Source organism: Mastomys coucha, unplaced genomic scaffold, assembly GCF_008632895.1.
Source record: "Mastomys coucha isolate ucsf_1 unplaced genomic scaffold, UCSF_Mcou_1 pScaffold23, whole genome shotgun sequence".
In the NCBI taxonomy this organism is placed as follows: Eukaryota; Metazoa; Chordata; class Mammalia; order Rodentia; family Muridae; genus Mastomys; species Mastomys coucha.
Window position 1 is genome coordinate 67801427 of NW_022196906.1, and position 11062 is coordinate 67812488.

General features: G+C 52.4%; 2 protein-coding genes across 2 annotated transcripts in view; both read left to right on the forward strand.

The window, feature by feature from the left end:
- The window catches only part of LOC116073647 (calphotin-like), an 8808-nt gene extending 5341 nt beyond the window's left edge, over nt 1–3467 (forward strand). The window contains exons 6-9 of the mRNA XM_031345707.1: nt 6–179; nt 225–2345; nt 2421–2618; nt 2739–3467. Of these exons, the coding sequence (XP_031201567.1) occupies nt 6–179; nt 225–2345; nt 2421–2618; nt 2739–3467 (3222 nt within the window). The remainder of the gene's footprint in view (nt 1–5; nt 180–224; nt 2346–2420; nt 2619–2738) is intronic.
- A 6561-nt stretch (nt 3468–10028) lies between these two features.
- The window catches only part of Rsl24d1 (ribosomal L24 domain containing 1), an 8591-nt gene continuing 7557 nt past the window's right edge, over nt 10029–11062 (forward strand). Inside the window, exon 1 of the mRNA XM_031345337.1 lies at nt 10029–10175. Within this exon, the coding sequence (XP_031201197.1) occupies nt 10095–10175 (81 nt within the window). The 5' untranslated portion in view covers nt 10029–10094. The remainder of the gene's footprint in view (nt 10176–11062) is intronic.

The following is an 11062-nucleotide window of genomic DNA, read 5'->3' on the forward strand; positions in this document are numbered from 1 at the left end:
TGCAGGTCAGCGAGGCTGAGTCTCCCACCCAGGCGGCTCCCGAAGTCCACGAGGCTGAGGCTGCCACCGAGCTGGCTCCCAAGAAAGTCCACGAGGCTGAGGCTGCCATCGACCCCGCTCCCGTGAAAGTCGGTGAGGCTGAAGCTCCCACCCAGCCGGCTCCTGTGAAAGTCAGTGAGGCTGAAGCTCCCACCCACCCAGCTCCCGAAGTCCACGGGGCTGAGGCTGCCACCGACCCCGTTCCCGTGAAGGTCAGCGAGGCTGATCCTGCCACTGAGCCGGCTCCCCTGAAAGTCCACGAGGCTGAAGCTCCCACTCAGCCGGCTCCCGAAGTCCACAAGGCTGAGGCTCCCACCCAGCCGGCTCCCGTGCAGGTCAGCAAGGCTCAGGCTCCCACCCAGCCGGCTCCGGTGAAGGTCAGCGAGACTGAGGCTGCCACTGAGCCAGCTCCCCTGAAGGTCAGCGAGGCTGCTACAGAGCCGGCTCCCGTGAAAGTCCACGGGGCTGAGGCTGCCACCGACCCCGCTCCGGTGAAAGTCAGCGAGGCTGAGGCTCCCACCCCGCCGGCTCCCGAAGTCCACGAGGCTGAGGCTGCCACCGAGCCGGCTTCGGTGCAGGTCAGCGAGGCTGCCACTGAGCGGGCTCCCTTGAAAGTCCACGAGGCTGAGGCTACCACGCAGCCGGCTCCCGAAGTCCACGGGGCTGAGGCTCCCACCCAGCCGGCTCCCGTGAAGGTCAGCGAGACTGCCATCGACCCCGCTCCCGTGAAAGTCAGTGAGGCTGAAGCTCCCACCCAGCCGGCTCCCTTGAAAGTCCACGAGGCTGAGGCTGCCACTGAGCCGTCTCTCATGAAAGTCCACGAGGCTGAGGCTACCACCGACCCCGCTCCGGTGAAAGTCAGCGAGCCTGAGGCTGCCATTCAGCCGCCTCCCGCGAAGGTCTGCGAGGCTGCCACCGAGCCGGTTCCCGGGAAATTCGATGAGACTGAGGCTCCCACCCAGCCAGCTCCGGTGAAAGTCAGCCAGGCTGAGGCTCCCACCCAGCCGGCTGCCACCGAGCCGGTTTCCGTGAAGGTCAGCGAGGCTGCCGAAGTCCATAGGGCTGAGGCTGCCAGGGAGCCGGCCCCTGCGAAGAAGATCAGCGAGGCTGCTACAGAGCCGGCTCCAGTGAAAGTCCACGGGGCTGAAGCTCCCACCCAGCCGGCTCCGGTGAAGGTCAGCGAGGCTGCTACAGAGCCGGCTCCCGAGAAATTCAGCGAGGCTGAGGCTCCCACTCAGCCGGCTCCCGAAGTCCACGAGGCTGAGGCTGCCACTCAGCGGGCTCCCGCGAAGGTCAGCGAGGCTGCCACCGAGCCGGTTCCCGGGAAATTCGACGAGACTGAGGCTCCCACCCAGCCGGCTGCCACCGAGCCGGTTCCCGTGAAGGTCAGCGAGGCTGCCATCCAGCCGGCTCCCGTGAAAGTCCACGAGGCTGAAGCTCCCACTCAGCCGGCTCCCGAAGTCCACAAGGCTGAGGCTCACACCCAGCTGGCCCCCGTCAAAGTCCACAAGGCTGAGGCTGCCACCGAGCCGGTTCCCGTGAAAGTCAGCCAGGCTGAGGCTCCCACCCAGCCGGTTCCCGTGAAGGTCAGCGAGGCTGCCATCCAGCCGGCTCCCGAAGTCCATAGGGCTGAGGCTGCCAGGGAGCCGGCCCCTGCGAAGGTCAGCGAGGCTGCCACTGAGCCGGCTCCCGAGAAAGTCCACGGGGCTGAGGCTGCCATCGAGCCGGCTCTCCTGAAAGTCCACGAGGCTGAGGTTGCCATCGACCCCACTCCCAAAGTCGGTGAGGCTGAGGCTCCCACCCAGCCGGTTCCTGAGAAAGTCTGCGAGGCTGATCCTGCCACTGAGCCGGCTCCCCTGAAAGTCCACAAGGCTGAGGCTCCCACCCAGCCGGCTCCCGAAGTCCACGAGGCTGAGGCTGCCACTCAGCTGGCTTCGGTGCAGGTCAGCGAGGCTGCCACTGAGCCGGCTCCCGAGAAAGTCCACGGGGCTGAGGCTGCCATCGAGCCGGCTCTCCTGAAAGTCCACGAGGCTGAGGCTGCCATCGACCCCGCCGCTCCCGTGAAAGTCAGTGAGGCTGAAGCTCCCACCCACCCGGCTCCCGAAGTCCACAGGGCTGAGGCTGCCACCGACCCTGCTCCCGTGAATGTCAGCGAGGCTGAGGCTGCCACCCAGCCGGCTCCCGAGAAAGTCTGCGAGGCTGAAGCTCCCACTCAGCCGGCTCCCGAAGTCCACAAGGCTGAGGCTCCCACCCAGTCGGCTCCCGTGAAGGTCAGCGAGGCTGCTACAGAGCCGGCTCCCCTGAAAGTAGACGAGACCGAGGCTCCCACCCAGCCGGCTCCCGAAGTCCACAAGACTGCCACGGAGCCGGCTTCGGTGCAGGTGAGGGAGGCTGCCATCGAGCGGGCTCTCGTGAAAGTCCACCAGGCTGAGGCTGCCACCGACCCCGCTCCGGTGAAAGTCAGCGAGCCTGAGGCTGCCACTCAGCTGGCTCCTGCGATGGTCAGCGAGGCTGCCACTGAGCCGGTTCCCGGGAAATTCGACGAGACTGAGGCTCCCACCCAGCCAGCTCCGGTGAAAGTCAGCCAGGCTGAGGCTCCCACCCAGCCGGCTCCTGAAGTCCACGGGGCTGAGGCTCCCACTCAGCCGGCTCCCAAAGTCCATAGGGCTGAGGCTGCCACTCAGCTGGCTCCCGCGAAGGTCAGCGAGGCTGCCACCGAGCCGGCTCCCGTGAAAGTCCATGGGGCTGAAGCTCCCACCCAGCCGGCTCCCGAAGTCCACAGGGCTGAGGCTGCCAGCGAGCCGGCTCCTGTGAAGGTCAGCGAGGCTGCAACAGAGCCAGCTCCCGTGAAATTCAGCGAGGCTGAGGCTCCCACTCAGCCGGCTCCCGAAGTCCACGAGGCTGAGGCTGCCACCGAGCCGGTTCCCGTGCAAGTCCACGGGGCTGAGGCTGCCACCGAGCCTGCTCCGGTGCAGGTCAGCGAGGCTGCCATCGAGCTGGCTCCCGTGAAGGTCAGCGAGGCTACTACAGAGCCGGTTCCCGTGAAAGTCGACGAGACTGAGGCTCCCACCCAGCCGGCTCCCGAAGTCCACGAGGCTGAGGCTGCCACCGAGACGGCTTCGGTGCAGGTCAGCGAGGCTGCCACGCAGCCGACCCCGGTGGAGGTCACTGATGCTACCCAGTTGGCTCACTTGAAGGCTGGTGAAGCCTTCACCCAGCACACTTCAGGGGAGGCCCAGCAGGTTGTCAATGGGCAATCTCCCATTGAAGCCTGTGAGGCTGCCAGCAAGCAGCATTCTGTAGATGTGTCTATGGCCTTGTCCCAGGAGTGTCCTGAGGATTTTGAGTGGGATACCCAGTGTTCTATGGATGGCAGCTATGTCATAATTCATCCAAGGGATGTCTGGGAATCATTTTTCATAATATAAATGCGTCTCTGGTGTGAGCCAAGATAAATTGGTACACACCTGCAAATCCAGAAGCTAGACGCAGGGGCTAGCTTGGGCTGAGGAAGGCAGTGGTCTTAAATCTCAGCCTGCCTAAGACTCCCTTCATCTTTCTTTCTGGTTTTTGCCCTAGGAATCGGGAAGAACAGAGTAGAGCTGGTTTTGTTTCCCCCATTGTGTTAAATGTTTGCAAACACAATTTAAAGTATTCTAATAAAAAAAAAATCGTATTCCTGAGGTCTGTGTTTGAATGGTGGGGTGGGAACAGGGCTCCTTTGCAGCAGCCAAGTGCTCTTGCCCAAGGAGGGTGAAATGTCTTGGATAGTTGGTCCCCATCCTGGCACCCCCCAGGATCAGATGCTTCCACTGTGCTGATTAACCCAGTACACCTGGTGTTTCCATTGAGTCTCCTGACTAACTGGTGTGAAACCTTGTTAGTTGGTAACTGGCTTTCAAAGGTTTGGTTGTGGAGCTCACAGAAACTGGGCTCACCAGCCAGGGAGCATGTTGGGGCTGGACCTAGGCCCCCTACACATTTGCTACAAATGTGTAGCTTGGTCTTCATGTGGGTCGCCTAACAGATGTGCGTGTGGCTGGTTTGGTCTCTCTTCCCTGCCACCGGATACCCTTCCTCCTGCCTGGACTTGCCTGGGTGGGCCTCAATGGGAGAGGAGGGGGTACCTAGTTCAGCTGGGACTAGATGTCCCATGGTCTGATGATACCCAAGGGTGGGGGCTCCCCTCTTAGAAAGGGGGAGGGTTGGAGGGGAAGGATTTGTAAGGGTGGGATTGGGAGGAGAGGGACCTATGATCTGCATGTACCAAAGTGAATTAAAAAATTGAAACAAAGGAAGCTGATTGTGTCCAGTTGCCACTAGGTACTTTAGACTTTGGCTAGTGTCTCTGGGGGGAGAGGGAATTATTATAGGAGGGCTGGGACTAACTGCAAAGCTGTCAGACTCAGGACTTCCACTTGGCATGTCTCATGAGGTGGAGGCAGCTGAGTGCTGCCTTTGAGCAGTTTAAGCAGAAACATTCAGGTGGTAGGGCTAGCAGCTGGTAGTGATGCCAGGAGGCAGGGTTTGGTGGTGCAGGCCTTTATTCCCAGACCTTGGGAATCTGGGTCAGGAAGACCTCGAAGTTCAGGGTCCATCTGATATAGTAGCTAGTTCAGGACAGCTGGGGCTGCACAATGAGACCCTGTCTCGAATTCTAGAAGATAATCACGGAGGTGGGGAGAGTAAAGAGTGGGGTTGGGCACATGGGAGCCAGAGCTTCCATGTTCAAAGGTGGATATAGAAATGATTTTGAGAGTGTGATACTAAGTTTAAGGAATCTTTACTTGGGCATGTTCTGTTCTTTTGTGGCAGGGTCTCACTGTATAGCCCTGGCTAGCTTATTATAGCTCACTCTATAGTTCCTGCTGACTTAGAACTCAGATCTGCTTGCATCTGCCTCCCTCATGTTGGGATTAAAGGCATGAACTACCACCTCCCAGCTGACCCACAGTTACTTCATAAACGATGGGAATATAGGATCGTATCACTGTATCTAGTGTTAATCCTGCCATTTGCCAGAAAAAATATGTTAATCTTGAGATTCACCAGAAAAACCAACCCCACCATTTTGGGCCAAATCTAAAACAAGTACTTATTAAATATTCAATCCTGACCAAGAAGAAATGGAACATTCCCCAGGAATTTCCCAGTTGGAATGGCCTCTAGCCATGGATTGCAGGGAGTTGTAAGGAGGAATTTATAGGCCATCTTATTCCCCAAGAGGCTTATCTCCCAAGAACTACCCGGAATTCCCAGCATTCCATGGTTCCTGGGCAGGTGGGGCTTACAGGTTAATTTTGGGCATCACACAGGCCAAATCTAAAGATTTAACAGATTTAAAGATAACAATTATATCTTTTACTTTGTATATATGTTATAAATGAGTTTCATGATGACATTACAGGTAACATGGACTTTGATTTGATTATTTGCCAGATTACTTTTGCCTCTGCTTTTAGCTTATTTCTTTTAATTTCTTTATTTTATTTTATTTTATTTTTTTTTATATTTTCAAGGCAGGGTTTCTCTGTGTAGCCCTGGTTGTCCTGGAACTCCCTCTGTAGACCAGGCTGGCCTCAAACTCAGAAATCCGCCTGACTCTGCCTCCCAAGTGCTGATTTCTTTGAATTTATATTCCCTGTAATGAAAAAGAATATGTAAGGTCTGTCTAAGACAGCTTGTTTTTCTTGGTATGATGCACTTCATTTGCTTCCTGTAAATGCCCCTCTCTTCTTAGAATTCTTTTTTTTTTAAAAGATTTATTTACTATATATATATACACTGCAGCTGTTTCCAGACACCCCAGAAGAGGGCGTCAGATCTCATTATGGATGGTTGTGAGCCATCATGTGGTTGCCGGGACTTGAACTCAGGACCTTTGGAAGAGCAGTTGGTGCTCTTACCCACTGAGCCATCTCTCCAGCCCCTTCTTAGAATTCTTGTTCCCCCCTCAGCTTCCCAAGTGGTGGGACTATAGGCTCTTGTGTGTTGGGAGGCTAGGTAGTAGGGGTTGTGATAGTCTCCTGTAGCCCAGGCTATCTAGTTTCCTACATAGTGGAAGATGAATTTAAACTTTTTTTTTTTTTGCCTTTGTCTCCTAATGCTGGAGTTACAGTGAACTGCCACATTAACTTTCAGCTTTCCTCTTTTACAAGACAGACAGCAGCAGATAGTGAATGAAATAGGTAAAGAAACCCAAATAGCTACTCCGTGGCTATTTATTCCAAACTGCCAAGGCTGGCTGTCCGGAGAGCAGAGAGAAGGGACCAGGGTAGAGGGAGGGGGGATATATTGTATCTGCCGGATTATAAGGGCTTGGGTGTACCTGGGAGGAAGGGACCTTGTGAGTAGACTGCCCGAGCCTAGAGGCTTGCATTGACCTTGATAGGTGAACAGGTGCCACAGGCATATGTTAATGGAGCCTACTTCCACCTGCCAGAGATGATAAGAATGGCTCCTTTGGGGAAGTGGGAAATATATTCCAGCCCTGGAAGGAATTCTGGCTTTAGTCTAAATGTCTGATTCTGGGAAAAGGAATTTCTTGACTGGCTTTTTAGTTTGGTGGTGGTTGTTGTTTTTTCAAGACAGGGTTTCTCTGTGTAGCCCTGGCTGTCCTGGAACTCACTCTGTAGACCATATTTCAAACTCAGAAATATGCCTGCCTCTGCCTCCCAAGTGCTGGGATTAAAGGCATGTGCCACTACTGCCCAGCCTTGACTGTTTTGAAATGAAAGAACACTCTGCACTCACCAAATAGGCCTAAAATAGGCTGGAGAGAATGGCTCCTTAGTTAAGAGCACTGACTGCTTTTCCAAAGTTCCTGAGTTTAATTCCAGCAACCACATGGTGGCTCACAACTATCTGTAATGAGATCTGATGCTCTTTTCTAGTCTTTCCGAAGACAGCTACAGTGTACTTACATATAATAATAATGAAAGTCTTAAAAAAAAAAAAAACCACTGGCCGGGCTGGTGAGATGGCTCAGCCGGTAAGAGCACTGACTGCTCTTCTGAAGGTCCTGAGTTCGGATCCCAGCAACCACATGGTGGCTCACAATCACCCGTGATGAGATCTGACGCCCTCTACTGGTGCGTCTGAAGACAGCCGGAGCAATTGGGCAGTCCCGAGTTCAACTACCAGCAACCACGTGATGGCTCACAGCCACCTGTACAGCTACAGTGTACTCATACATATAAAAAAAAAAAAATCTTAAAAAACAAAATCGGGCTGGTGAGATGGCTAAGCAGTTAAGAACACTGACTGCTCTTCCGAAGGTCCTGAGTTCAAATCCCAGCAACCTCATGGTGGCTCACAACCATCTGTAATGAGATCTGTCGCCCCATCTCTGGTGTGTCTGAAGACACCTACAGTGTACTTACATATAACAATAAATATATCTTAAAAAGAAAAATCACTGGCCGCTGGGCAGTGGTGGCACACACCTTTAATCTCAGCACTTGGGAGGCAGAGGCAGGCGGATTTCTGAGTTCTAGGCCAGCCTGGTCTACAGAGTGAGTTCCAGGACAGCCAGGGCTATACAGAGAAACCCTATCTAGAAAAAAAAAACAAAAACAAAAACAAAACAAAACAAACAAACAAAACAAAAAGAAAGTCACTGGCCAAAGATGCCCCTTGGTGATGATAGAACACCTGTCTGATACGTGCAGGGCTCTGGGTTCATCTCTAGCACTCAGAAATAGGTAAAGCAATGCATTTGGCACCATGTGCAGTAGAGCTCAGCATGCTCCTTTGAAGTTTTCCACTGGATCAAGATTGTTGGGTTCCTTGCATTTTCAAGGCCATGCAATTCTTGAGCAGAAATTACTTACCAATTTTACTGGTACTTTTTTTTTTTTTTTAAAGATTTATTATATTAAGTACACCATAGCTGTCTTCAGATGCACCAGAAGAGGGCGTCAGATCTCATTTATGGATGGTTGTGAGCCACCATGTGGTTGCTGGGATTTGACCTCAGGACTTTTGGAAGAGCAGTGAGCTCTTAACCGCTGAGCCATCTCTCCAGCTCAAATTGTGAGCAAGCAAGGGGAGTTTAGCTTGGCAAGTATCTAATTGAATAACTCTTGTTTGAAGAGAGGTGGGTGCTCTGAAGCAAGACTGTATACAGTCACAAATGGTCTGACAGTACATTTGAAACTTCAGACTAATCTTTCTTTCTTTCTTTTTTGGTTTTTCGAGACAGGGTTTCTTTGTATAGCCCTGGCTGTCCTGGAACTCACTCTGTAGACCAGGCTGGGCTCGAAATCAGAAATCCGCCTGCCTCTGTCTCCCAAGTGCTGGGATTAAAGGTGTGTGCAACCACCGCCCAGCTCAGACTAATCTTTTAAGAATAGCAACTTCCTAACTGTTGCTAGGAAGTAGCCAGGGATATTCTGGCCCAGGACAAGCTGTGGAGTCCTTCCTGATACTTGGGTGCAGTTTGGGTTCAGCTGCAGGCCAAGTCTCAGGCTTTTTTTTTTTTTTTTTCTTTTAAGATGGAGGCTGGTCCCAAGATGGAGTAGGTTTGGACTCTCAGGACATATTTTAAATATTCCAATATTTGATCAGCAGGTAAATATTGAGCCAGTATGGTGGCACACCTCTACAATGCCAGCAGAGGCAGAAGGATCATGATTTCCAGGGAACCCTGGGCTATGTTGAGATGGAGACCTCAAAAATAGAATGAGGTACTGGAGAGATGACTTGGACGCTAAGAGCACTGGCTGCTCTTCCAGAGAACTTGGGTTCAATCCCAGTTGGAGACACACACAAGTCTAATTCCAGGGGACCCTATGCCATCTTCTGACATTGGCCGGCGCAGCACACACACTGTGCACATACTAAACAAGTAAAAACATATAAAATAATACGATTTTAAAAATAGTAAGGCATGGTAGTACACCTCACTCCCCCTTTAAAAATTTTATTCATTTTTCTTTCTTTTTTTTTTTTTCGAGACAGGGTTTCTCTGTGTAGCCTTGGCTGTCCTGGAACTCACTCTGTAGACCAGGCTGGCCTCGAACTCAGCCTCCCAAGTGCTGGGATTAAAGGCGTACATTGGTGTTTTGCCTACACGTCCTCTGGAGGAGCAGCCAATGCTCATCATTCCATACCCTCCATCCCTTTTATAATTTTATTTTATGTGTGTAGGAAGTTGGCTTACATATATTAGTGTTCTGTGTGTGTGTGCCTGGTGCCTATGGAGGCCAGAAGAGGGCGTCAGATCCCCTGGAACTGGAGTTACATATGGTTGTGAACTATCATGTGGGCTCTGGGAATCAAACCTTGGTCCTCTGGTTTTGTTTACATACTTCATTCCATGAGAACCTTCAAGAAGTAGGATAGTGAAGGCTGCCAAGGTGTCCAGTTAGTTCCCTAAAGAACCTCAATGCTGCCTCTCTCCTAGCTCACTTCCTAGTCTTTCTTCTGAAAGAACAATCAGTGCTCTTTAACATCTCTCAGCACCTGGTAGTACACCCCTTTAATCCCAGTACTAGGGAGGCAGAGGTAGGGAGATCTCTTAGTTCGAGGCCAGTTTGGTTTACATAGCCATTTCTATATTACACAAAACGAGACTCCCTTTCAAAATACAAAATCAGGATAAGTAAGTGACCTGTGATCAATCCCTGGGACCCACTTTTCCATGGTGAGAGGAAAGATCCAACTCGTCCAAGCTGTCCTGACTTAGATTTAGTAGGTTGCTCTCCTAAGACCAGGGTGGAAGGTTCTAGTTGCATACTCCTGGCAAAGCACAAACGCCGCAATTGCGCTATGAAATGAGTATACAGGGAAAAATTCCGGAGCGAGCGTACGCAAGATCTCACAGAATCACATAGTTAAGCCCCGAGATGCAGCCTATAAACTCTGCATCTGCGCAAGGCGTTGCTGCGGCTGCGGCTGCGCACACGTGGTTTGGGACGGTGCCTTTACGCTCAGCGCCCATTCTAGATACCATTTCCGGGTCGGGTCAGAGACTTGTTTCCGGCGGCTAGGAAGTGACGTACCACTTCCTCTCACTCTCCGCGTTTGGAAGGTGGGTTCCACGCGGGGTCAACATGAGGATCGAGAAGTGTTATTTCTGCTCCGGGCCGATCTACCCAGGACACGGCATGATGTTCGTCCGTAACGACTGCAAGGTGAGGCGGCCGTGGCGCGCACGCTCCGGACGGCTGGGAGATTGGAGCGCGCGCTGCTCGCACCGGGTTCTGAGCGCCGTGGAGTGGCCTGGGCTGGATCCGGCCTCCGTTCACTGCCGGCGAGGTCTCCTCGTTGCTGTCAGACGCACATCCCATCCGCAGGCCACCTGGGATGCCCCGGGGTCAGGAAGTCGGTCGAATTCACGCTTAAGGAGGATTCATGTTGACGTACAGGGACCAGTGGGAGGTGGGAGAGTGTCTGTAGAGGTTAATGGACACGGCGCCTGGGCCAGATAGACTTTTGCCTTGTTGCAGGTAAGCTAGGAGGGAGGCAGCATGGAGGTTCTTTAGGGAACTAACTGGCTACCTCGGCAGCCTTCACTATCCCACTTCTTGAAGGTTCTCATGGAACGAAGTATGTAAACAAAAGCATTATGATTTGTGCCGTATGCAAAGGCGTTCTTAGTTTAGGTTTCTGACCGGGTCACACATTTTAGTTATGATACTCAGCTTTCTTTGCTAGCACGCATTAACCTCAAAGGCTTACTTTTTATTTTTCTTCCAGTGACACACAGAGATTGCATTATTGTTATTGTTATTCATTTTGGTTTTTCGAGACAGGGTTTCTCTGTATAGCCCTGGCTGTCCTGGATCTCACTTTGTAGACCAGGGTGGCCTCCAACTCAGAAATCCGCCTGCCTCTGCCTCTCAAGTGCTGGGATTAAAGGCGTGTGCCACCACTGCCCGACTCAAGATTGTTTTATTTTTAAAGGCTTTATAGGTAACAAAGTAACGTAGCTTAGACTTGTAAAAGCCTTACTTGGTTTCAAGAACACACTGAAGTGTTCATAGATTGAAGGTCGCTGCTGCTTTGTGATCTCCACCCC